Source organism: Ailuropoda melanoleuca, chromosome 16, assembly GCF_002007445.2.
Source record: "Ailuropoda melanoleuca isolate Jingjing chromosome 16, ASM200744v2, whole genome shotgun sequence".
In the NCBI taxonomy this organism is placed as follows: domain Eukaryota; kingdom Metazoa; phylum Chordata; class Mammalia; order Carnivora; family Ursidae; genus Ailuropoda; species Ailuropoda melanoleuca.
Window position 1 is genome coordinate 31,072,454 of NC_048233.1, and position 24,294 is coordinate 31,096,747.

At 35.9% G+C, this 24,294-nt stretch overlaps 1 protein-coding gene across 1 annotated transcript in view; it reads left to right on the forward strand.

Annotated features, from left to right (window-relative positions):
- Positions 1–1,018: 1,018 nt before the first annotated feature.
- C16H12orf40 (chromosome 16 C12orf40 homolog) overlaps positions 1,019–24,294 on the forward strand; it is a 60,793-nt gene continuing 37,517 nt past the window's right edge. The window contains 8 exon segments of the mRNA XM_034646025.1: positions 1,019–1,047; positions 8,031–8,070; positions 10,845–10,983; positions 15,022–15,169; positions 15,547–15,580; positions 16,693–16,819; positions 16,822–16,859; positions 19,638–19,753. Of these exon segments, the coding sequence (XP_034501916.1) occupies positions 1,019–1,047; positions 8,031–8,070; positions 10,845–10,983; positions 15,022–15,169; positions 15,547–15,580; positions 16,693–16,819; positions 16,822–16,859; positions 19,638–19,753 (671 nt within the window).

The window sequence follows — 24,294 nt, forward strand, 5'->3', positions numbered from 1 at the left end:
CTCTTGTAAGTATTTGGCTAGCTAGGTTGAAGGAGGGCAAGAAAAATTGTGCCAGCATTTCCATTCCCAGAGAAAACTTCTACAGATCCCTGCCTGTCTGGTACATGCCCTAAAATTCGTCAATAAATCTCCCTTTATTTATAACCCTGGTGGTTTTCAATCTGCTATTTTTGTGCTGGGTCTTGGACCAAGTGATACAGCATGCTGGCTCTTTAAGAGTGGAGTATCGGGTTTCTATAGTCCTCTGGCTCTTCTGGAGTTAAGCCCCACTGACTTTGAAATCCTGACATAGTGAGGGCTTGTCTTCTGGTTCAGGTTCCCAGGGCTGGGGTGCCTGATATCGAGATTGATTCCCTTGCTTCTTATGAGGACTTTTTTTTTTTTTAAGATTTTATTTATTTATTTGACAGAGATAGAGACAGCCAGCGAGAGAGGGAACACAAGCAGGGGGAGTGGGAGAGGAAGAAGCAGGCTCATAGCGGAGGAGCCCGATGTGGGGCTCGATCCCACAACGCCGGGATCACGCCCTGAGCTGAAGGCAGACGCTTAACCGCTGTGCCACCCAGGCGCCCCTCTTATGAGGACTTCTATCCCCGTCATATCCTTCCTGTTTGTAAGTTGTCTTACCAGAGGGTTTGGTTCTTGACTCTATCTCTGCTCCTCCTACCCTTCTCAGGGTGGCTGCTTCTTTATGTCATTATCTGTGGAGGATCTGTTGCTAGCCTTCAAGTCATTTTCTGAGTCAGTTTGGTTATATGTAGTTGTTGCCTCGCTGTGTCTGTGGGAAGAGGTAAGTTCAGGATCTTCCTACCCTTTGATCTACCCTAAATCCCTCTCTTCTCCCAGTTTTGACAGAATGGTCTTGTGAAGGAAATGAATCTCATACCAGCTAGCTAGGACCCACCTCCTAGTTGTCTCTCAAACTTTTGTGATTGTCCAGGTCTTCTTAGTGTTTCTTAGTAGTAGATGGTGTGCCAAGACCCATCAGTGTCCCAGTGGGTAGGATTACAGTTAGCGCATGGTTGCTAACCCTCAGGCAGCAGCTGGGTATGTATGTATTTAAGCCCCTTCTAGGAAGAAATTGGGAGATGAGCTTTTTTTGCCTGTTCCTTTTTGCTAGCCACTGGGTTATGTTTTTTGTGTCAAGAACTATTTCTTTGTTTGCTGCATTTCTGTGGGACTCGTGAATGCAAGCCCCATTGGCTGTTAGAACCAGGTGGTCTGAAGACTTATTCTTCGGGTGGCTGTCACAAAAGTTGTGGCATTAAATATGCTGTACGAGCTCCTTCCAGGGAGATACTGGTATTTGGTTTTACTGGAGTGGGCTGGAGGGAGAAAGCCTGGTCTCTCAGAAAGATCACAGCCAGCCTCTTGATGCCTGCTAGATTAGAAGCCTTGCCGTACAGCAGTATCTTTTAAGGTAAGCAGATAAACCTTTTTCGGGGAACCTTTTTCAGGGAACTAATGGGATTAAGAGATTTTGCTTGGTCTACTTGCTCAGCCCTGGGGTGATAGGCAGTTAAGAATTGTTTACTCAAGTCCTACCCCTTTCTTGAAAGGAAGCCACTGACAAATGTCAGTGCCAGGGCATCCAGTGACCCATTCTTTGGGTGGCAGCTATAATAGATGGGGCACACCATCTCCTTCTAGGGAGATACTGATGTGCTGGAGTGGTTTGGAAAAAGACAGGAGAGGTGTCCTCTGGCTTTCTCACTTCCTGGAGTGGTTTGCAGCCAGCCCCTAATGTCTGCTGGAATTACAAGCCTGGATCTCAGGAAGGAGCTTTTCAAGTATGCAGATAAACCTTTTCCAGGAAAGGCTGGAAGATAGATGATTTATCTACTCTGTGCTGAACCCTGAGGGATAGCTGTGGTGAGTGCTACACACCTGTTAAGAATTTACGTATTTGTTTACCATAGTCTTGTGGGTCTCCTGGACACAGGCTCTGTTGGCTTTCAGAGCTGGGTTTTTGGGAACTTACCTTTCTAGTGAGGGCCCTGAAAATTGGGAGTGCTGGATAGGCAGTACAAACCATTTGCTCCTCAGATCAAAATTAGGAGTTGGAGATTCCCTCCCAACTATATGGCACTGTGCTAAGGGGGAGGGGGATGTGTTTATGGTAAGAGTGTGTCATAGTTTTCCTACCTGTTTCAGTGTGGGTATTTCCTCAATTAACTAGTATGTAGGAGTTATTAAGCTAATTTCTGAACCTCTTTCAGAGGGAATGCTGCAAATGTAGCTGTACATATGGTGTGTCTGTGGGAAGAGGTGGCCTCAGGAGCCTTCTGTATTGCCATCTTACTCAACCCTTGTAGAACAACAAAAAGAACATTACTGTCTTATTTTGGCCCTCATCTAAGCAAAACCATTAGATGCAACTCTTAGGAATACACACACACACACAATCTGATAGTCAAATAAAAAATTACTTTTGGATCATCAACTATTTTAATTTTATTATATAAGTAGATATTAGTACTCTTTGGCAGCCCAGCATCTGAGCCCCTTGTGTGTGTGTGGGGGGGGGGGATGCTTCCCACCTTATGAGTTTTGGTGCTAGGCACAGGCCACCTTCCTCTAAAGAATGTGGGGAAAAAAATCCCATAAAACCCAACACACATAAAAAAAAAACCCCACAACAAAACCCAGATAATGTGTTTCAGGCTGTTTTGCACTAGGGAATGGGCATATGATCTAAGCTCAGACTTTGATGTGCTTGTCCTATACTTTGAATCAGCAGTTATTGAGCCAAAGAGAGAATACAGAGAATCTATTGTAGTTTCAGGCAGTTGTAGGAACTGTAGCAGGATTGAATTTTCAGGGACAGTAATGTCAGTGATGCCAGAGGAGGTATTTTACTGTCCAGGAGTGGAGATGGTGAAGCCGCCACCGTTGCCCCTCTGGCCAACTTAGTAATCTTTAACTTTTAGCAAGCGCCTTTCGTCCACATGATTGGTTAACCAAACCTTTCTTTGTATATCTATAGATCATGTATTGTTTCCCAGACAGTCTCAGAGCCAAACCCCCTTGCACAACCTCTGAGTACCACGATAACATCTGTAGCTGGCACCATTGAGTCTGCATCCAATCAAGAAGTGTTGCAGACCACTGTGCTCCCTTTTTACCGATTTAAAAGAATATTTTAAATTAAAAAAATTATTTAAATTCTAGTTAACAAAGTATAATATTATTTCCTGTGTACAGTATAGTCATTCTACATTTCCGTGAAACACCCAGTGCTCCTCACAAAGTACGCTCCTTAATTCCCCCATCACCTATTTAAGCCATCCCCCTACCTACTTCCCCTCTGGTAACCATCAGTTTGTTCTCTGTAGTTGGTGTTTTGGTTTTCTTCTCTCTTTTTTCTCCTATGATCATTTGTTTTGTTTCTTAAATTCCATGTATGAGTGAAATGATAGGGTATTTCTCTTTGACTGACTGACTTATTTTGCTTAGCATAATACTCTCTAGCCCCATCCGTGTCATTGCAGTTGGCAAGATTTCATTCTTTCTGATGGCCGAGTAATATTCCTCTGTGTGTGTGTGTGTGTGTGTGTGTACACACCGCATCTTCTTTATCCATTCATCAGTTGATGGACACTTGGGCTGTTTCCATAATTTGGCTATCGTTGAAAATGCTGCTATAAACATCACTGTGCATGTATTCCTTTGAATTAGTATTTTTGTATTCTTTGGGTAAATGCCTGCTAGAAGAAATGCTGAATAATAGGGTAGTTCTATTTTTAACTTTTTGAGGAACCTCCATATTATTTTCCACAGTAGCTGTACCAGTTTGCATTCCCACCAACAGTATAAGAGGGTTCCCCTTTCTCTGCATCCTCACCAACACCTGTTGTTTCCTGTATTGTTAATTTTAGCTGTTTTGACAGGTGTGAGGTGATATCTCATTGTAGTTTTGCTTTGCATTTCCCTGATGATGAGTGATGTTGAGCATCTTTTCATGTGTCTGTTAGCCATCTGTATGTCTTCTTTGGGAAAATGTCTTTTCATGTCTTCTGCCCATTTTTTAACTGGATTGTTTTTTGAGTGTTGAGCTTGATAAGTTCTTTATATATTTTGGACACTAATCCTTTATCAGATACGTAATTTGCAGATAATCTCCTATTCTATAGGTTGCCTTTCAGTTTTGTTGTTTGTTTCCTTTGCTGTGCAAAAGCTTTATTTTGATAAAATCCCAATAGTTTATTTTTGCTTGTTTCCCTTGTCCCTGGGGACATATCTAGTAAGGAGTTGCTATGGCTGATGTCAAAGAGGTTACTACCAGTGTTGTCTTCTAGGATTTTAATGGTTTCCTGTCTCACATTTATGTCTTTCATCCATTTTGAATTTAAGAAAGTGGTCCAGTTTAGGGTTTTTTTTAGATTTTATTTATTTATTTATTTATTTGTCAGGGAGAGCACATGCACACTAGCTGGGGGAGCAGCAAGCAGAGGTAGAAGCAGACTCCCCGCTGAGTAAGGGGCCTGATGTGGGACTCGATCCCGGGACCCCGGGATCATGACCTGAGCCAAAGGCAGATCTTAACTGACTGAGCCACCCAAGCATCCTCGGTTTAGTTTTTTTTTTAACTTTTTTTTTTTTTTTTAAAGTTGGCTCTACACTCAACATGGGGCTTGAACCCACAACTCTGAGATCAAGAGCTGCATACTCCACTAAGCTAGTCAGGCTCCTCCACTTTCCTTCTTTTGCATGTTACTGTCCAGTTTTCCCAATGCCGTTTGTTGAAGAGACTGTCTTTTTTCCATTGTATATTCTTTTCCTACTTTGTCGAAGATTAATTGACCATATAGTGTGGGTTTCCCCTTTTAGTGATAACTGCCCTAAAGTTCCTTTAAAATTCTTTGGGTGGTTGCGGGGTGGGGGGGAATCTTTGGCCAGGCAGAGAAACCTCAGAGTTGGTTTTTGCACAGGAATCCACCTTCTCCCCAGGTGGTCAACCTCCTGAATAAAGCTCAAATTCCTTTCCAACTAAAACTCATCTCTTGAGTATTGGCTTTTCAAGCAAAGAACAGCTGAACTTGGATTTTCTGTAACAGTGGTCTAATCAGTGGTGTCCAGTGTTGACCTGTGTCAGCAGTGATGTCCTTATTGAAACTAATTATGACATGGTTTTGACTGTGACCTCACAGCCTAGACTATCTTGTTCCTGCTGGTTGCCAAATCTGCTTTCTCAGCCTTCTTGGCAGGTCTCTTGGCTACCCAGTTTCCTTTTATTTTTTTTTATTAACAATTTTTAAAAAAGATTTTATTTATTATTTATTTGAGAGAGCATGAGCCGGGGGAGGGGAGCAGAGGAAGAGGGAGAAGCAGACTCCCTGTTGAGCAGGGAGCCAGTGTGGGTGCTCAATCCCAGGACCTGGAGATCATGACCTGAACTGAGAGCCAAAGGAAGATGCTTGACTGAGCCACCTAGGTGTCTCTACCCAGTTTCCTTTTAATGCATTTATTTTCTATGTAAATTAACCAAAGGTGCTTTCAGTTTCTTGGAACTAAGAATCCTAATTGATGCAGTGTTTTTCTTTAGTGCATTTATTTTTATTTTTATTTTTTTTAAAGATTTTATTTATTTATTCGACAGAGATAGAGACAGCCAGCGAGAGAGGGAACACACGCAGGGGGAGAGGGAGAGGAAGAAGCAGGCTCACAGCAGAGGAGCCTGACGTGGGGCTCGATCCCATAACGCTGGGATCACGCCCTGAGCCGAAGGCAGACGCTTAACCGCTGTGCCACCCAGGCGCCCCTCTTTAGTGCATTTAATTGAGAGACACTGTTTAGTAGCATCAGTTGCCTTAATAACAATCTAAAATGTTTTATTTGAGAAATTACCTTTGACTTCTACATCAGGATCCTTTTCACTTTTATTATGGTAGTAGGCTGATCTAGCAGCTGGTCTTGAGTTCTTTTTTTTTTTTTTTAAAGATTTTATTGATTTGAGATAAAGCAAGAAAGGAAGAGCAAGCACAAGCTGGGCAGAGGGACAGAGGAAGAGGGAGAAGGCTGTTGAGCAGGGAGCCTGATAAGGGACTTGATCCCAGGACCCTGATCATGACCTGAGCTAAACGCTCAACTGACTGAGCCACCCAGGCACCCCTTGAGTCCTTAGTTGACTTTTCTTAGGCACAGAGTGATGGGGATTATGCAGTACAAAGAATTTGGTGAGAGCCATAAGCATGTCCTGGAAAATGGAAAATCAGCCTGGAATGAAAGCACTTGATATTTACATATATAAAGACTGTATTTAGATTTTGACTTGTCCTGAATTTTGCTGATCTTTATGATGTTGGAACTGCTTGTAGAATTGATATCTCTTCTTATTATCTGTTTATAAACTGAAATGCTTAATATTGCTGGCTCTGTCATACTTCTTATATTTCTGAACTTTGAAAAGTCACTTGGCTTCTTGTGCAAGTTTTTTGTAAATATTAATATGATGGAGAATAAACTAGTCTCTAAGATCCTCTCCAGCCTTAACATTTGAGGTGTCAATGAAATGTAATTTATTTCCTTTCTTTTCTAAAGTTTGAATGCCAGCAGTACACTTATGATGCTGCACAGAACAGAATAGATTGGGTTCTTTGTTCAACGAGCTCAAAAAGGTCAATTAGGACATAGCTATTGGGAAGTATGTTAAAGAACAAGTTCAGTAAGTGGCAAGTATGAGGGTATTCAGTAACTTATTCATGTCGTTTATGAAAATTTGGAAAAATGAACAGCTTGTGTATTCACAGTTGACATACTTGGAAAGTAGTGTAATGCACTGGTTAAAGTTTTTAAAATCAGAATTCTTGGAATTAAATCTCCATTTTACACTTACCAGCAATGTGACTGTGGGCAAATTACTTAACCTCTCTGTGTCTTAGTTTCTCCATCAGCAAAATGAGGATAAGAATAGATCTCACCTTACAGAATTGCTGTGAAGATTAAATGAATTTATACATATAAGTATCCAAAGCATTTAAGGTGGTGCAAGATGTATAGTACTTGCTATTAGCAGTTTTAATTTTCATGTTGTTATATAATCTCATGTAGTTAAGATACATTTTATAATTTTACTTATAATTCTTGCGCAAATCTTGTTGAGACCATAGTTTCATGTATATCCAAAAGCTCTATTGTTGGGGCGTCTGGGTGGCTCAGTTGTTAAGCGTGTGGCTTCGGCTCAGCGTGTGATCCCAGCGTTCTGGGATCAAGCCCCACATCAGGTTCCTCCGCTGGAAGCCTGCTTCTTCCTCTCCCACTCCCCCTGCTTGTGTTCCCCCTCTCATTGGCTTTCTCTCTCTGTCAAATAAATAAATAAAATCTTAAAAAAAAAAAAGCTGTATTGTGCAGATCTTTTTAAATTGCTGAATGTTTTATAGCATTCCATTATTACTAATAGAGCAAATATTTTATAACTGTTAAAAACTGTACTGTCATTGGGATTCAGTGCAGTGTTTAGCACAAAGATAACAGGTATAAGGCACATCCATAATGACTATTTTTTAAAAGTCAGGTACACATATAATTAATATATTAATATTATTAATATATTAATATAATTAATATAACTGAAGTTTCTCTAATAATAAACTTAAAATTTCCTTAGATCCAAATAGATTTTGATGTTCTCTCTATTCCCTCTTGATTTTAGTAGAATACTGAAATATAAAGAGGCAAGAAAATAGCACTTTTGACCAAGAATATTGCTATTAGATGAGAATGTTTCAGGGATACATCTTTTCCAATGCATTGTTTTGTCTTTGCTTATATTGATTTTATAATCCAGGTTTATTTTGTGTTTTATTATTCATCATAGGCCTAGAGTCTTTTTTACTATTTCTTGGATTTTCTAAGAAAATTTTCTGAAACAATATAAACTGTAAATAAGAACATTTTCATAGTTTCTTTTCAGAAAATAATATAATTCTTACTATACTTTTAAATTTTTAATTTCAAGTTGTCAATTCAGCTAAAATGTCAATTGTTTTAGAGACTATTTAATCATTATATCTTTTGTCTTCCTTTTTCAGTACCAGGGTTCTGATCAAGCAGGAAAGAAGAAAGCAAAAGGTAAAGAAAAAATATTTATATTAGCCTTATAAGAACAGTGATCTTTTGGTGTTTTTCATAGGTTAATAAATTCACCTAAGTAACTGGAAGACCATCCAGCCTTCTCTGTTCTTATAGATAGCTTGATTAGCCAACCGTTTTTTCAGGTGGAGACTTAAAGATCATTGTTGATTCTTGTTGTCATTCTAGTTCCAAAATATACCCCAGTATTTTAAGGAAAGTCTGATCACTTCTCACTACCTGTGCACACCTGAGCTATGAGTACCCTGATTCAACCATCGTTTAGTGCCTAGAGTATTATGATGGCCTTATAACGTATCTTCTACTTTTTTTTTTTTTAGTTTTTTTTCTTACATCAATTTTATTATATAAAGTTGAGCATGTATATATCTTACAGCTGAGCAGTATATATTTAAGAGAAACTTCCACATGTGTACTTTGAGACCTGTACAAGCTTGTTTGGATCATTGATGTTAAGTAGCAAAAAAGAAAGAGAAGAAGGCAAAAGAGAAGAAGAAGAGGAGCAGAGGAATGGGGAGGGAGGGGAACCACCCAAATGTTCATTAGCGATAGTATGGTTAAGTAAATCGTGGAATACCCAAGTAATGGTATAGCAGTGCAAATGTGTCAACCACATGTAATTAATGTAGATGAACCCCCAAAATATAATGTTGAACAAATGAAGCAACTCACAGTACGTAAGCAGTAAGATTCCATTTATAAAAAGTTCCAAAACAAAATATGTTCAAAGCTCATAAAATTCAAAGAAAAGCAAGGGAGTGATTATTACAAAAGTAGGATAGTTATTAACTTAGTGAAATGATGTCTCATTGTAAATTTAACTTGTATTTTCTTGATTACTAATGAGGTTATCTGAAATTTTCATCTGTTTCCTCTTTTGTGAAGTATTTTTCCAAGTATTTTTTCTATTTTTAATTTGTGTTGTCTTTTCCTTATTGTCTTTACATATTTAGAATTCTTTGGTTATATGTGTACTCTATAGCTTTTATTTTTACTTTCTTAATGCTGTCTTTTAAGGAAGGTTCTTAATTTTAATGTAATCAAATTTATCATTGTTTTTCTGCTTTATCTTTTACTCCTTTGTAGTCTGTTCTTCACATAGCAGTTAATATGATCTTTTAAGATCACAGATCAGAATTTTCATTCCCCTACTTAAAAGCTTCAATTGTTCTTCATTGCTTTTAGAATAATATCTGACTTAACCATAGCCTAGAAGGACCTGAAGGATCTTCACCCTGCCAACTTCTCTGACTTCGTTACCACTTGGCCTGTTCATTTTATTTTATCTATACTGGTCTTCTTTCTGCCGTTCTTCTCTTTGTCTGGAATATTCTTCCTCAAGATATTTGTGTATCTGGCTTGTCAGCATTTAGGTTTCAGCTAAAGTATCTCCTCTTAGGTTGGCTTTCTCTGATCACAGCATCTAAGTAGCTCCCTACCCTCCAGTTACTTTCTCTCCAGGACCATTTTTTATCACTTTTCTCTTTCATAATCTGGTATTTTCTTATAAATTTGTTTCCTCTGTTCTCCCCTACCTTCATCAGCATGTATTCATCAGAAGAGGGATTTTATTACTTTTGTTCATTTTGTGTCTCCTATACCTAGAATTGTGTCAAGCAATAACATAGGCATTCAATAAATAAATTATAATCTGTCCCCAGATTTTTTTTTTTGTAAGAAAGGGAAAGACATATGGCCCTTCCCAGAATTGTTGATCTCTAGTTATGTCACTTTCCTATTCTTTGAAAATGTCATACCTTCCCTTGAATATGTCATGCCTCCCTTAAACCACTATTCTCCAACCCTATTTTTAATCTCTTCATACTCATTAGATGACTTTGTCTTATATTTCAGAGGAAATAGAAGCTATCTGATGAGAATTATCTCATATCTACTATCAGTTCTGTAAACTATCTTACATCTTCACTGATCCTCTCTTTCCCTTCTGTGATAATGGAAGTAGTTTCCTTCAGTCAAAGGAAGGTTTCTTTATTTGCAGTCTGGATTCCATCTTTCTCAAGGACTTCACTGAATCAGTTACTTCTTCTCTTTCTTGTATCCTCAACCAGTCACTGTCAACTGGAGGCTTTCCACTGATATTCAGACATACTCAATTTTCCCTTATTAAAACAAGTAAAGCCCTCTCTGGATCCTTTCCCTTTCTTGCTGTGCCCCTTCACTTTTATCGCTCATTCACTTCTCAGTCCACTCAACAGTACAGCTCTTGCTAATGGCAAAAGTAGCAGTCATGGAAGGATAATGAAGGAAATTAAATTGACTCTGGCTGGAGATTAGTCTCACACAGCTGCTTTTTCTTGTCCTCTTCTTATTTCAGTTGACTTTTAATGGTACTAAGCTGTGCATATCTTTAAGGTTTTTAATATCTGTAGGATAGTTACTCTGTAGAAAAACAAATTTTTAACTTGTCAGATTTGTTTTATCAAATTTTTAAAAAGCTTTACACTTTAGATAATTTTTAATCTTTTGATACCTAGTAATGCCTTTATAAAGTTCTATTTTAAAGGCATTACATATACCAAAAGGATTTTAAGAGGCTGTGAAATTAAGGGTCTTTAGGCAAACTATATCATCATGATTGATTTTAATTTATATGTAAGTATAAAAAGGGGGTGTCAAAAATATAAAAATGTCCAGTCAATTAATTATTAAATAGTATTATTACTTTTTTATTTTTATGATTCTGCCTAAAACCATATGGTTGTTGTAATAACTTTTATTTTTAATTATTTTAGGAATATTTTGAAAAGAAAAGGTTAAAATCAAAAATGAAATTACTGGGGGTTTCATCCCCTGTCAAAAATTCCACTGTCAGTTTAGACCTCCTTAACCTGTATATGGTAAATCACATATCTTGCCAGAAGAAAACGCCTGGTAAGTCTTTCCATTAGCATTTTGTTTTGATTCTAATGTAATCATAACGTTGTTTTCTAATAAATTTATAATTTTAGAACTCAAAGGATATGGAAAGTAAACTAATTTTAAAACTTGGTTGCCTTCTTAAATTACTTTTTGTTTAAAGTACCTTTGTTACTTTTTGCTTAAAATCCTTTTTTTGCTTATCTATTTTTATTTTTAAGTTGTGTGTTATATAAAATTAATTTTATAAGACATGGTCAAAGTTATTATATTGCAGTTTTAATTACTACATTAGTCTGTGTAGGCAGATAGTTACTTAAGTTTAGCTAAAAAAGCAGGGAATAAATGTCTTTACTATCTTAAAGTATTTAGAGAATTTGTTTGAAAGGAGGTGCTGAAAAGATTTTTACCTCAATAATTAGTTTCCTATATCACAACTTGAATAATTTCTTAAGCATTCTTGGAATGTTAACTAGAGTAGACTAATACTTCAAAATAAAGTTCATTTTTGCCTGTACTTTGAGCCTTCATGTGAATTAAAAGTTTAGTCAGAGTATTTTTTTTCTCAAGGAAACTCGTGTCTGGTATTTATTTGTAAAATAAGTATGAAAATGAGAACTTAAGAAATAAGACGGCTCATAAAGGAGGGATAGAAATTGATCATAAGTGCTGTTAGTATCTCCTCTTTTCCTTTCTCTGGCATTTTTATTCCTTAATGCAGATGGCGGTTTATAGAAGCAAATTTAGTTATACTTTAGACATAAATACATTATTTATGGACTTTAGGAATAAAAGTTTTGTTGTAAATCTATTTGATGTATTTACCTTCTTTTTCTTCACTTATGTAATACGGTGTTGTCAGCCACAGTCATGACATTTTACATTAGCTCCTCATACCTTATTCATCTTACAGCTAAAAGTTTGACCTGTTACCAACCTGTATTTCCCCTACTCCCTAGTCTCCTGCCCCTGACAACCACTTTTCTGCACTGTATCTGTGAGTTTGATTTTTTTCAGATTCCACATGTAAGTGATACCATGCATTGTTTGTCTTTCTCTAGCTTGTTTCAGTTAACATAATGCCTTTAAGGTCCATCCAAGCTGTCATAAATGGCAGAATTTCCCTAATGTTCATGGCTGAAGAATATTTCATCATATGTATATATCTCACATGTTCTTTATCCAGTCATCCATTGACAGACATTAGGTTGTTTCCATATTTTATATCTTGCCCATTGTGAATGATGCTGCTGTGAACATGGGACATGGGAGTACAGATATCTCCAGATGATTCTGTTTTCATTTCCTTTGGCTATATACGCAGAAGTGGGATTGCTGAATCATGTAGTTTTAATTTTTTGAGGAACATATATTATGTTCTCCGTAGTTGCTCCATCCATTTGCATTCCTATCAACTGTGCACAAGGGTTCCCTTTTTCCACATCCTTCCCAACATTTGTTATCCCTTGCCTTTTTGATGATAGTCTTTCTAACAGGTGTGAGGTGATATCTCCTTGTGGTTTTGATTTGTATTTCCCTGAAAATTAGTGATGAGTGCCATTTCATGTGTCTGTTGGCCATTTGTATGTTTTCTTTGGAAAAATGTCTGTTCATTTCCACTGCTCATTAACAAAATTAGATTGTTCATTTTTTGCCAGGAGTTGTATATTCTTTTTATATTTTGCATTTTGAACCCTTATCAGATATATGATTTGCAAATATTTTCTCCCATTCCATAGTTTGTCTTTTCATTTTGGTAATGATTTTCTTTGCTGTGTAGAAGATTTTTAGTTTGATGTAGTTCCAGATGTTTGTTTTTGCTTTTGTTGCCTTTGTTTTTGTGTCAAATCCAAAAATATCATTGCTTAGACTGATGTCAAGGAACTTACCCTTATGTTTTCTTCTAGTTTTATGGTTTTAGGTCTTACATTCAACTCTTTAATCCATTTTGAGTTGAATTTTGTGTATGTTGTAAGATAGGAGACCAGATTCACTCTTTCTCATGAGGCTTTCCAATGATGTATTTACCTTTATATATTTCCTTTCTTCCTCACTTTCTTTTCATTTATACATTCAACATGTTTATTGAGTATCTCCATTATTGAGTACTTCCATAAGTAGTGTATTGGATGTTGGGAATAGAATAGAAAATGATGGGGTCAGGACACACTGTCCCAAAAATAAGGCATGTTGGAATACTAAAGATTTTAAGCCGAAGGAATTGAGAAGTGGCATGTGCAGGAAGGATCCTCATGTGAGAATTGTCCTCCCTGTACCTGGAGGAAAGGAACGTCTTTATCTCCAAGACAGAGGGACACTGAGAAGAATCTAAACAAATAAGCCTTGCTGTTTCCTTCAGTTGACTACAGTTAGTCCATACCCCCTTTTGTTTGATCATCACTACTTTTCCTTCTCCATCAAACTGCTCAGGTTTAACCACTTCTTTGGGTCCCAATTTCCTTATAAAGTTTTCCATTTAAAATTTATACTAAATAAATCGGTATGTTTTTTTCTCTTTATTAATCTGTCTTTTATTATAGAGTCCCTACTTGAGAATTTAGAAAGGTGTAGAGGAAAAAGATATTTTCCTTCCCTACAAAAACATAAGTTTATTAGTGATGGTATTAGGAGGTGGGGCCTTTAGGAGGTGGTTAGGTCATGATGGTGGAGCCCTCATGAGTGGAATTAGTGCTTTTATAAAGAGACCCCAGAGAGCTCTCTTTGCTCCTTTCACTGTGTGAGGACACAGGGAGAAGACAGCTATCTGTGAACTAGGACTCAGGCTCTCAGTAGACCCTGAATCTGAGAGCACTTTGATCTTGGACTGCCTAGCTTGCAGACTGAGAAATAAGTTTCTGTTGTTTATAACTACCCAGTCTATGGTATTGTGTTACAGCAGCCTGAATGGACTAAGACACTTTACTAAAAGGAAAGGGCAGTGGTACAGCTGGGCCCCCACGGCTTGAATCGGGGACTTGAATACCACCAAGATTTTTTTCTCACTTTAGATATTAACTTTATTTTCTCAGATTGTCTTTTACGTTCAGGCTTAAAATGTGACCTTAAAAACCAGTATTGCTCATCTCTTCTGTTTTGCCACAAGGTAAACACTGAGAGTTGTTTCTTTGGTTCTGAGTTTTTAAATTTTACTGGAAGCATATTACTTTACCCTACTGGTGCCAGGTCCTAGCACTGGAGCAATTATTTATAACCACAGAGATGTAATCCTATTATCGATTGGTTGCCCTTAAGTCAATTATTTTTTCCAGGGACAGGATTTATAAGAAGATAGGAAGTTCTCTATTAGAACTGTATGGCTGGAGCATCTTGGTGGCTCAGCTGGTTAAGCATTCAACTCTTGGTTTTGGCTCAGGTCATGATCCTGTGGTCATGGAATCAAGCTCTACATTGGGCTCTGTGCTCATCACAAAGTCTACTTCAGATTCTTTCTCCCTTTCCCTCCTGCTCTCTCTTGCTCGCTCTCAGGTAGATAGGTAGGTAGGTAAATAAATAAATAAATAAATACCTTTAAAAAAAAGGTACACGCACAAAGAAAACCCCGTATGTAGTTGGTATGTGTGTCAAAAGCATTACCCAGAAAAGGAGAGTAGTTAAAAAGTACTGAGTAGACCAAATAGTGGAATCTTGTCTAAGGAGAGAAAAGGCTTCTGTTCCCATAAAGTTTAAAAATCTAAGAGAGGTAGAATTAATCAGGTGCAATAAACCACGGTAAGTGGTATAATAGAGAACATACGTACTGCTATGGGCATGTATATCATAGCATCTGGTATAGTCTGGGGGTCGAGGAAATATTAGAGGAAGGAAAAAAATAGAACTGAATCAGTGTAGCCCCTTTCGTGAGGACTATGTAAGATAATGAAAAAGACGATTTGAATTATCTATGATAGTTTTTAGTACTGTAATGACTTCTAGCATATATAGAATATAGGTAGTTTTAGGCAATTTCTAAGATGTACATTTGTTTAATGAACATTGTATATCAAATGTTGCTTTTAAAATATTTTATTTTTAATTATAATTTTTTCATTATAGAAACTGTGAGAAAACCAATCCACGTGAATATGCATAGAGACATAAAAGTGCCCCTAAGAAAGCATAATTTAGAACTTCCAATGTCACCTCACTGTGTACCATCTAACCTCTGCATTGATGATAGAGACAACAGGTATATTTTAGCAAGGTTGTATATTATTTAGGTATTTAAACAGGTCATCATCAGTACTGTTTCATTCATTAGAAAATGTACAGAGGACTTTTCTTCTAGCTCTAGTTTTTGTATGGCTGTTAACAGTATTATTAAAGTATTAAGACTTAAATCAAAAAAGCTAATGTCCATACTAAGTGTTTTGTACACATAGTTTGACTTTCCTCATCCTCAAAATGTTTCTCTAGTAATAATACAATTTTTATAACATTTGAGAATGATTTAGAGTTCTGTATGTTTTCATGTATTTCTATAGAACAGTATGAGTTTTAAATACGTATAAAAAGACAGCCAAATTTATTGCCAGCTTTTTTTTAACTTAAAATTTTCTTTTCATTTTTATGTATTTCCAGACTAGACAGCAAGAAAGAACTTGACACAGTTCAGGTAAGACTTAAAAAAAATTCTTTTAAAGTTAACTTTAACAATTGTGGCATGCTACCAAATGATAGAAATTCTTCGAATATCAGGGAAAATTATTCTTTAAAAAGTTTTTTTTTACAGTCTTTAAAACTATTTTTTAAAGTTTTTAATATATGGAACTTATACCTTAAATAACTGATTGCTTATGAGAAACTCTTTGGAGTTCTGTTAATGTAGATTAGGCCTATGTGTACATAACATTATTCATTTGGGGATTCCTGCTTTGGGTTCATGTGATCATTGAGAAATTCATCTCTTCTAGCATAGTGACCGTATATATAATTTTATATGAAATTGTGATTTTCACCATTTACACTGATTCCAAGATTATTTTTCTTTCAATGTATCATAGATGATTTTTTTAGTAAATAAAATTTTAAGAATTGGAAAATATATAGATTGTGATTAAACCTTGAAATTTTAAGATCCAATGCTATATTATTATATATTTTTTAAAAGATTTATTTATTTATTTTAGAGAGAGAGAAAGAGATAGCACAGGGGCATGGGAGGGGCAGAGGGAGAGGGACTCTTAACCAGACTCTGTGCTGAGTGTGGAGCCTAGCACAGGGCTCAGTCTTACAAGACTGAGATCATGACCTGAGCCGAAAACAAGGGTCAGATGCTTAACTGACTGTGCCGCCCAGGCGCCTCGGGTCCAACACTGTATTATTAATTATCCTTTCTTTGCTTTGAATTGCCAAAATTAAACTGCATCAGAGAATGACAATGATACTAACATCTCTTGGAAATCTTTTTACCTGTATTGTGGATCAGTGAAACTCAAATTTCTTGTCATTTGGAGATGATATGAAGCTTGGAGGTTGAGGGGACCAGTAGTGAGAAAGGCAGATAGAGAGGAGCTCTTCAGAGAAAGTCAGATAGAAAGAAGCTCTTCAGTATGATTTTACTTGATAACCTCTCTTGTCTTAATAAGTCCTGTGGATTACTGATGACTTGCTTTTCCTTAGAACTTTTTCTGCAGTCTGTGACCTTTTTCACTCCTATTTTGACTTTCCTCTTCTCAAGTTTATATATTTTAGCAGATCAAATGGTTGTATCTTCTTTTCCTATAGTTGTCACAAGTCATAGACTCATATGGAGTGTTTAAACCTCAGTTCAACAGAATAGAAAATTACATTTTTTCTCAACCATGTTTTTCAGCAGAATTATCTTCTAATAAGAATATTACAAAACAAAAATTCATTCTCAGAAAGTTTTATGTGAAAAACAGAATGAGCAGGTACATTTGAATCACTAGTCTTAGCATTTTATATCATTGTATTTTTATGATATGCTCTTTTTTTCTGTTCTTATGGATTTAAAAATATTGTGAATTGCTATAGATATAGTCAGATTAGGGTATCAGTTAAGTATAATAATTCCTCTGGTCAATGGGGCGCCTGGGTGGCACGGCGATTAGGCGTCTGCCTTCGGCTCAGGGCATGATCCCGGCATTGTGGGATCGAGCCCCACATCAGGCTCCTCTGATATGAGCCTGCTTCTTCCTCTCCCACTCCCCCTGCTTGTGTTCCCTCTCTCGCTGGCTGTCTCTATCTCTGTCAAATAAATAAATAAAATCTTTAAAAAAAAATAATTCCTCTGGTCAAAATTTAATTGTCTGCTCTGTAGAAGATTATGAATCCAAAAACTGCACTCTTCTTTAAAAATCTTTGAAATCCTCATCATTTTATAAAATTACTGGTGGTAAAATTGAAGATAGTTGAGTGTGTTTATATAATAGTTGATGATTATAATCACAGTAAATAACCAGTTGTTGATGTCATGGTTGCCCAATAGTCATGATATGGAAAGGGCCCTGTGAATTGCAGTATAAAATCTCAATGATGTCACAGCAGTCTGTTAAAGAATGAGTTGTGATGGTTTGATTCTTTTTATGATTTGACAGATGACAACTGGTTATATGCACTTGAATTAAAACTATACAAATGTGTTTATATGGATAGAGATGTGTAGTGCTAAAATATTGTTTAGTCATTGTATTCTCCAAAGTTAAAAATCTAAAAACATCCAGTTTTTAAAGTTCTGAAATGTATCTGCAATAAACTATTAAAAGTAGTCAATTTATCAGATTATAGAGTTTAAAAAATAAATAAGTAAATAAAATTACGATTGTTATACTAATGTATGATGGTAGTGGGAAAAATGGTTATATAAACATGATGTCTTGTTAATGGGAATATTCAGTTTTGAATTTCTCCCATTTTTAGCATGCATTGGTTTTATGCCATAATTATGTATGTCATTTATAAACAAATTTAGAATTTATAAATTTCTAATTTTATAAGTTATACATGGTCATTATATATAATATATAATGATATTGATTCAATTTTATGAAAGTATTAAAGTATGTTTTCTGTTTTTCAGAGTAGAGAAAATAAAGTATTATATTCCAGTAATAGATGTTAGCCTTATTAATTTAAGGACCCGTTAACTTTGAAATGATGCAATGAAAAACATTTAGTTTTTCAGTTTGTATTTTATAAGACTAAATTTGCACCTAGATAGTTTATAGGATAGAGAATGTAACTCTCTGTAATCTTTACTTAAATAATCTCCTACTTTTAGGCTGCAGGTTAGTGATTATCTTCAGAGGGGTAAATAGTGTTTTGTTTTGTTTTTTAAAGATTTTATTTATTTATTTTGTCAGAGCATGCGAGCGAGCACAAGCAGGGGGCGCAGTAAGCAGAGGGAGAAGCAGCCTCCCTGCTAAGCAGGGAGCCCAATGCGGGACTTGATCCTAGGACCCCGGGATCATGACCTGAGCCGAAGGCAGATGCTTTACCGACTGAGCCACCCAGGAGTCCCAATATGTTATACTTAATACACAGAAGAGAAAACTAAGGAAGAGAGGCTGATGTTCCTGTCCAAAGTGTAGTGGCACTTTGTGAAGTATTAGAAAAGTGTTTAATTGCTTATTTGGAGGGATTTCAAGAAAAGTAAGAAAACGAAACTATAAAATACAAAGGAAAATAAATTGAAACAACAGGTTAGAAGAAAAAGTGGCCTGGGGCTCACTGAAACATAGAGAAGTAGAATTGAGCCAACATTAAGTATTCTCTTCTTTTTAGTTTGTGTGTTTCTCACTTCATGGGATGACTTTGTCTTTGCACCTCTATCACTGTTTATCTGAGGCTGAGATATGAGATGTATTACCAGACTTTATTTCTAGCTCTCCCTGACTTTGGACTCCCCCCCACCCCCAAGACTTTCAGTATCTCTTTTTATCTTCTTTTCTTTTTTTCCAACTTTGTGTCATTGATTGTTTTTGGACTTCTCATTTCTGTTTCATGGCTAATAAAGTATACTACAGATATAAATTATTATTGCTGGATAGATTAGTGTTGGGCCCCTATAATATCTTACATTTATGTGGTAACTTCCACATTAACAAATGGATTACCTAATCTGTTTTCCACAAGTCTTTCCATACGTTCCTCCTTTTGCACCCAATGATATTGATATTCAGAAAGAGCATTCTAAAATTACTCAGTAAATGGATAAAACTGAGGTAAATACAGCTGTTTTGGGGGGGAAAATTATTTTCTTTCAGAGATCATTTGCTCAGGATCCTGGTGTCCTGGGTATTATACACACACACACACACACACACACACACACACATATATTAATTGTTTATAATGATATTTATAATATATTAATTATAATTAATATATTTTAAATTTTATTCAATTATATTTATAAAATATTAATTATAGGTAATAACATATATTTTAACCTCTGAGGAAATGGTTAGCTCATCATAGTATCAATTCTGTTATTTTAACAATCATTTAAATATTGGTATTGCTTTTCACTGTTAGCACAATATTAGTTTTGTTTTCAATAAGGACACAGTTACTTTCTTTTGAACTAGAAAATTAATTTTCTTTGCATATAGATATCCACTTTACATCTACATTTTATGGTAAGTAATTTAAATTGTATACATGTATGTACATTTACCATTTTGGCAGGTTCTTCTTTCTTTTTTCAGCTCAGTAAAGTTAATTATTCTAATTCCATGGTTTCCAAATTAAATGAAAATCAAGATGCTCTCAGTCCACCACATAAAACAGCACAATTTGGGTCATTATTCGAAAGATTAGACAGGTAAGCAAATATTTTTTGAAGATTTTATTTATTTATTTGTGAGTGAGTGAGAGAGAGAGAGAGAGAGAGAGAGAGATGGAGCAGCAGGCAAAGGGAGAAGTAGGCTCCCTGCTGAACAAGGAGCTCCATATAGTACTTGGTCCCAGGATCTTGGGATCATGACCTGAGCTGAAGGCAGATGCTTAACTGACTGAGCCATCCAGATATCCCAAGCAAAGACTTTTGAAGGAAATAAAGAAATTACAGCATTCATTCTTTGAGCTATTAATTCAATTTTAATGAACAAATATTTTTTAGAAATATAGACAAACCTAAGTAATACTTATAGGAAAAAAATACTAGAAGTTAAATGTAGCATTTAATTAAAATAGTTTTAAGTAATTATTTTCTAATGTGCACATCTACCTTTCATTTATTTAAAAAGCCTGGGTGCTTTGCATTTGTTTTATAATCTGCATGAATTACTAGTTCTTTTTCTGTATCATAAACATATTTTATTTTTCTTATTTATGGTAGTTGATTAGTGCCCCCTTTTATTTTCTAGTTGTTTGTATAGAAATCCTGGTTCATTGTTTTAAAATCCATTAAACTTGTAAAACCAGTTAGAATCACTCCTAGTAATCATGATGAGAAACCTTGACTCTGTCATCCTATCCCAGACTTCATCATTTTGGTAAATGACACTACTATTCACTCAGTAGCTGACACCAAAATAAAAGTTCTTGATTGCTTCCTTTCCTTCAACTCCCAGTATCATTTCACCAACAAAGTTTTGACAGTTCTGTGTTCTAGTAAGTTTTAAAGTTACCTACTCACATTTCCACCTCTATAGGTTCCATCCCAGTCTAAGCCACTACTGCCTCTTGAATTGTAATAATCAAATAATGGTTCATTTTGTTTTAAACTCTTTTCCTGAGATCCATTTTTTTTTACAGCTCTATTAATGTATAATCGGCTTGCAACAAACTGAATTTATCTAAAATGTGCGCTTTGATAAGTTTTGACCTGTGTCAAATAATGAACATATTCATCATCACCAGTAGTTTCTTTGGGCATCTTTGTAGTCTCTTCCTCTGGCCGTTTTACATCCCTTACTCTCATCCCAAGGCAACTGCTGATCTGCTTTCTGTCACTGTTGATTAGTCTGTATTTTCTAGAGTTTTATGTGAGTGTGACATCATATAGTTATGTTCTCTGCAGAAATGGGGAGACAATAGTCAAACTGTACAAACTTCCAGTTTTAAGACAAATAAGTTTTGGAGATCTAATATACAGCATAGTGACTGCAATTAATAATACTACATTACATACTTGAAATTTGTTAATATAATATCTCTTAAGTAGACTTACCAGATACATATACAAAGGTAACTATGTGAGGTGATAAATATGCCAGTTAGCTTGGTTGTGGTAATCACTTCACAAATTATATGAAATATCATGTTGAACACCTTAAATATATACAATTTATTTGTACTTATTTTATTTGTCAATTGTATCTCAATAAAGCTGAGGGAGAGGATCACTTCCAACATACTGGAAGGTTTTCTCACACTCCTCCAAGTCTGTAGTTTCCAACAGTAATCATCATTCTGACTCCTGTCACCATACATGAATCAAGCCTGTCTTGGAACTTCATATCAAAGGAATTATACAGTGGTCTTCTTTTGGTATGGAGATTCATCCATGCTGTTGCTTGCTATTCCATGTATCAGTACTTAATTCTTTTTCATTTCTGTGTGTTATTCCACTGTATGAATATTATATAATATTCTATGTTTTGTTGAAGTATAGTTGACATACAGTATTTCATTAGTTGCAGGTGTACATATGATGTTCTGTTCTTAATGGACATCTGGGATAGTTCAAATTTGGGACTGTTATGAACAAAGCTGCTGTGACATTCAAAAAAAATTAATAGGAGAAACACTTCATGATCGTGAATTGGAAGAATCACTAACTTTAAGGTGGAAATTTTCCCCAAGTTTCTGCCATTTTCTAGCTCCTGACAGTTCTACTCCTTGCTTCTTGGAACGTCACTTTTTAGAGTCCACATATAGGTGAGATCATGTGGTATTCGTCTTTCTGTGTCTGCTTATTTCATTTAGCATAATGTCATCTATGTTCATCCATATTGGCACAAATAGCATAATTTTTTATGGCTGAGCAATATTCCATTGTATTTAATCTTCTTTAACTTCTCTTAGTGTAATGTATTGTGCTTTCAGTTAATAAACCTTGTGCTTCCTTGGCTGAATTTATTCCTAAATATTTTTTTCTTTTTATGCTGGTGTGAATGGTATTTATTATTTTCTTAATTTCTTTTTTGGATTGTTCATTCCTAAAATATAGGAATATAATTAATTTTTTAATATTGATCTTGTCTTCTATGACCTTGCTGAACTCATTATGAATACTACTAGTGGTTTTATGGATTCTTTAGGCTTTTTACCATACTGGATTATGTTGTCCATAAATACAGGTATTTATACCTCTCTTTTTCAGTCAGGATGCTTTTTACTTCGCTTACCAACTACAGTGACTAGAACCTCTAGCACAGTGTTGAATAATAAGTAGGAAGGCAAGAGTGGGCATGCTTGCATTGTTCCCAGTCTTAAAGGAAAAGCATTTCACTCTTTTGTTAGCGGTAAGTTTTTTGTAGGTGTCCTTTATCAGGTTTAGGAAATTCCCTTCTATTCCTAGTTCATGGAAAGTTTTTATCATGGATCTTGTCAGATGTTCTTTCTGTGTCCCTTGAGATTATCATGTAGTTCTTTCAGCCCTTTATTAATATATTGTGTATTACTTTATTTTCAAATGTTAAACTGCCTTGGGTTCCTGGGATAAAAGCTGCTTGGTCATGGTATATAATCCTCTTCATATATCGTAGGATTTGGTGTGTTACTATTTTGTTGATGATTTTTATGTCTCTATTCGTGAAAATTGGTATGATTTTTTTTTTTTTGTAGTGTCTTTGGTGCCAAGGTAATACTAACCTTACAGAATAAGTTGGAAAATGTGTCCTTCTCTATTTAATGGAAGAATTTGTGGAGAATTGGCATGATTTTTTCTTTAAGTGTTTTCGCATCTGGGCTTTTCTTCCCGGGACAACTTCTAACTACTAATTTTTCTTATGTCTGTTCAGATTTTCTAATTTCTTGAGTCAGTTGTAGTAATGTATGTTTTTCTAGGAATTTATCCATTTCATATAAGTTGTGTGATTTGTTAGCATAAACTTGTTTATAGTATTTCCTTGAAAATCTTTAAATTTCCATTAAAGTCAGTAATGATGTCCCTTCTTTATTTTTTTTAAGACTTTATTTATTTGTCAGAGAAAGAAGCAGGGGAGCAGCAGGCAGAGGGAGAAGCAGGCTCTCTGCTGAGTAGGGAGTCTGATGCAGGACTCCATCCCAGGATTCTGGGATCATGACCTGAGCCAAAGGCAGAGGGTCAATTGACAGAGGCACCCAGGTATCCCTGATGTCCCTTCTTCAATTCCAGATCTGTGTCTTTGCTCCTTTTTTCATGGTCAATATAGCTAAAGATTTGCTAATTTCATGGATACTTTTAAAGAACTAAGTTTTTGGATTTCATCAGTTTTCTCTATTATTTTATTTTCCTGTTTTCCATTCCTTTGATTTCTGCCTTCATGTTTATAATTTCCTTCTTCTGCTTGCTTTGGATTTAGTTTGCTTTTTTTTTTTTTTTGGTAGATTCTTAAATTGTAACCTTAACTAATGATTTGATATTTTCTTTTTGTTTGGTATAGGCATTTAAAACTATAAATTTCCCTCTAACCAATGTTTAGAGGCCAACCAATGATTACTTGGAGGTTGTGTTTAAACATCTTGAGTCAATAAGGTTTCTTCCTGTGTGCAAGACCTCACATTCAGCCGGGGATGAGTAGAGATACCTGAGGCCCTCTCCTGAGTGTGTATACATACTTACACATTAGTGCAGCCTTTCAGACCACTGGGGTGTCTTGCAGTTTATTAGAGCTCATTGTGCCTGTTTGTTTCCTGGATCTCTCTATGAAATTTCTGGCTGTTTTTTTGCTTGTTCCAAATATTGCAGCCCCAGTCTTACAGTTTATTAGAGCTCATTGTGCCTCTTTGTTTCCTGGATCTCTCTATGAAATTTTTGGCTGTTTTTTTGCTTGTTCCAAATATTGCAGCCCCAGTTAGTTGCAGTGTTGGGCTTTCCTGATGATTTGCCACCAAGGTATTGATTATTTTTGACAAATTCCTGGGCATGGGGCTTCCTTGTCTTCACTTCTAGACTACTGAGCTTTGGTAGAGCTATCAGCCATGGAGTAGGGGTGGAAGGAAGGTAGCTTCCCAAAGCTAAAACTCCACAGACTCCCACTGCTCCTGCTAAGGTTTAGTAGTTTTTCTTGAAGTACTACTTCTCAGTTTATTGCGTTCCTTTGTTACTGTCCAGATTTTGAAATGATTGGTTTTTGCAAGTGTTATCTGGTTCTGTCATTACTTTTGGGGGCAAGATTTATTTGCCAGGCTTTCACACATCATTCCAGAAGTCCT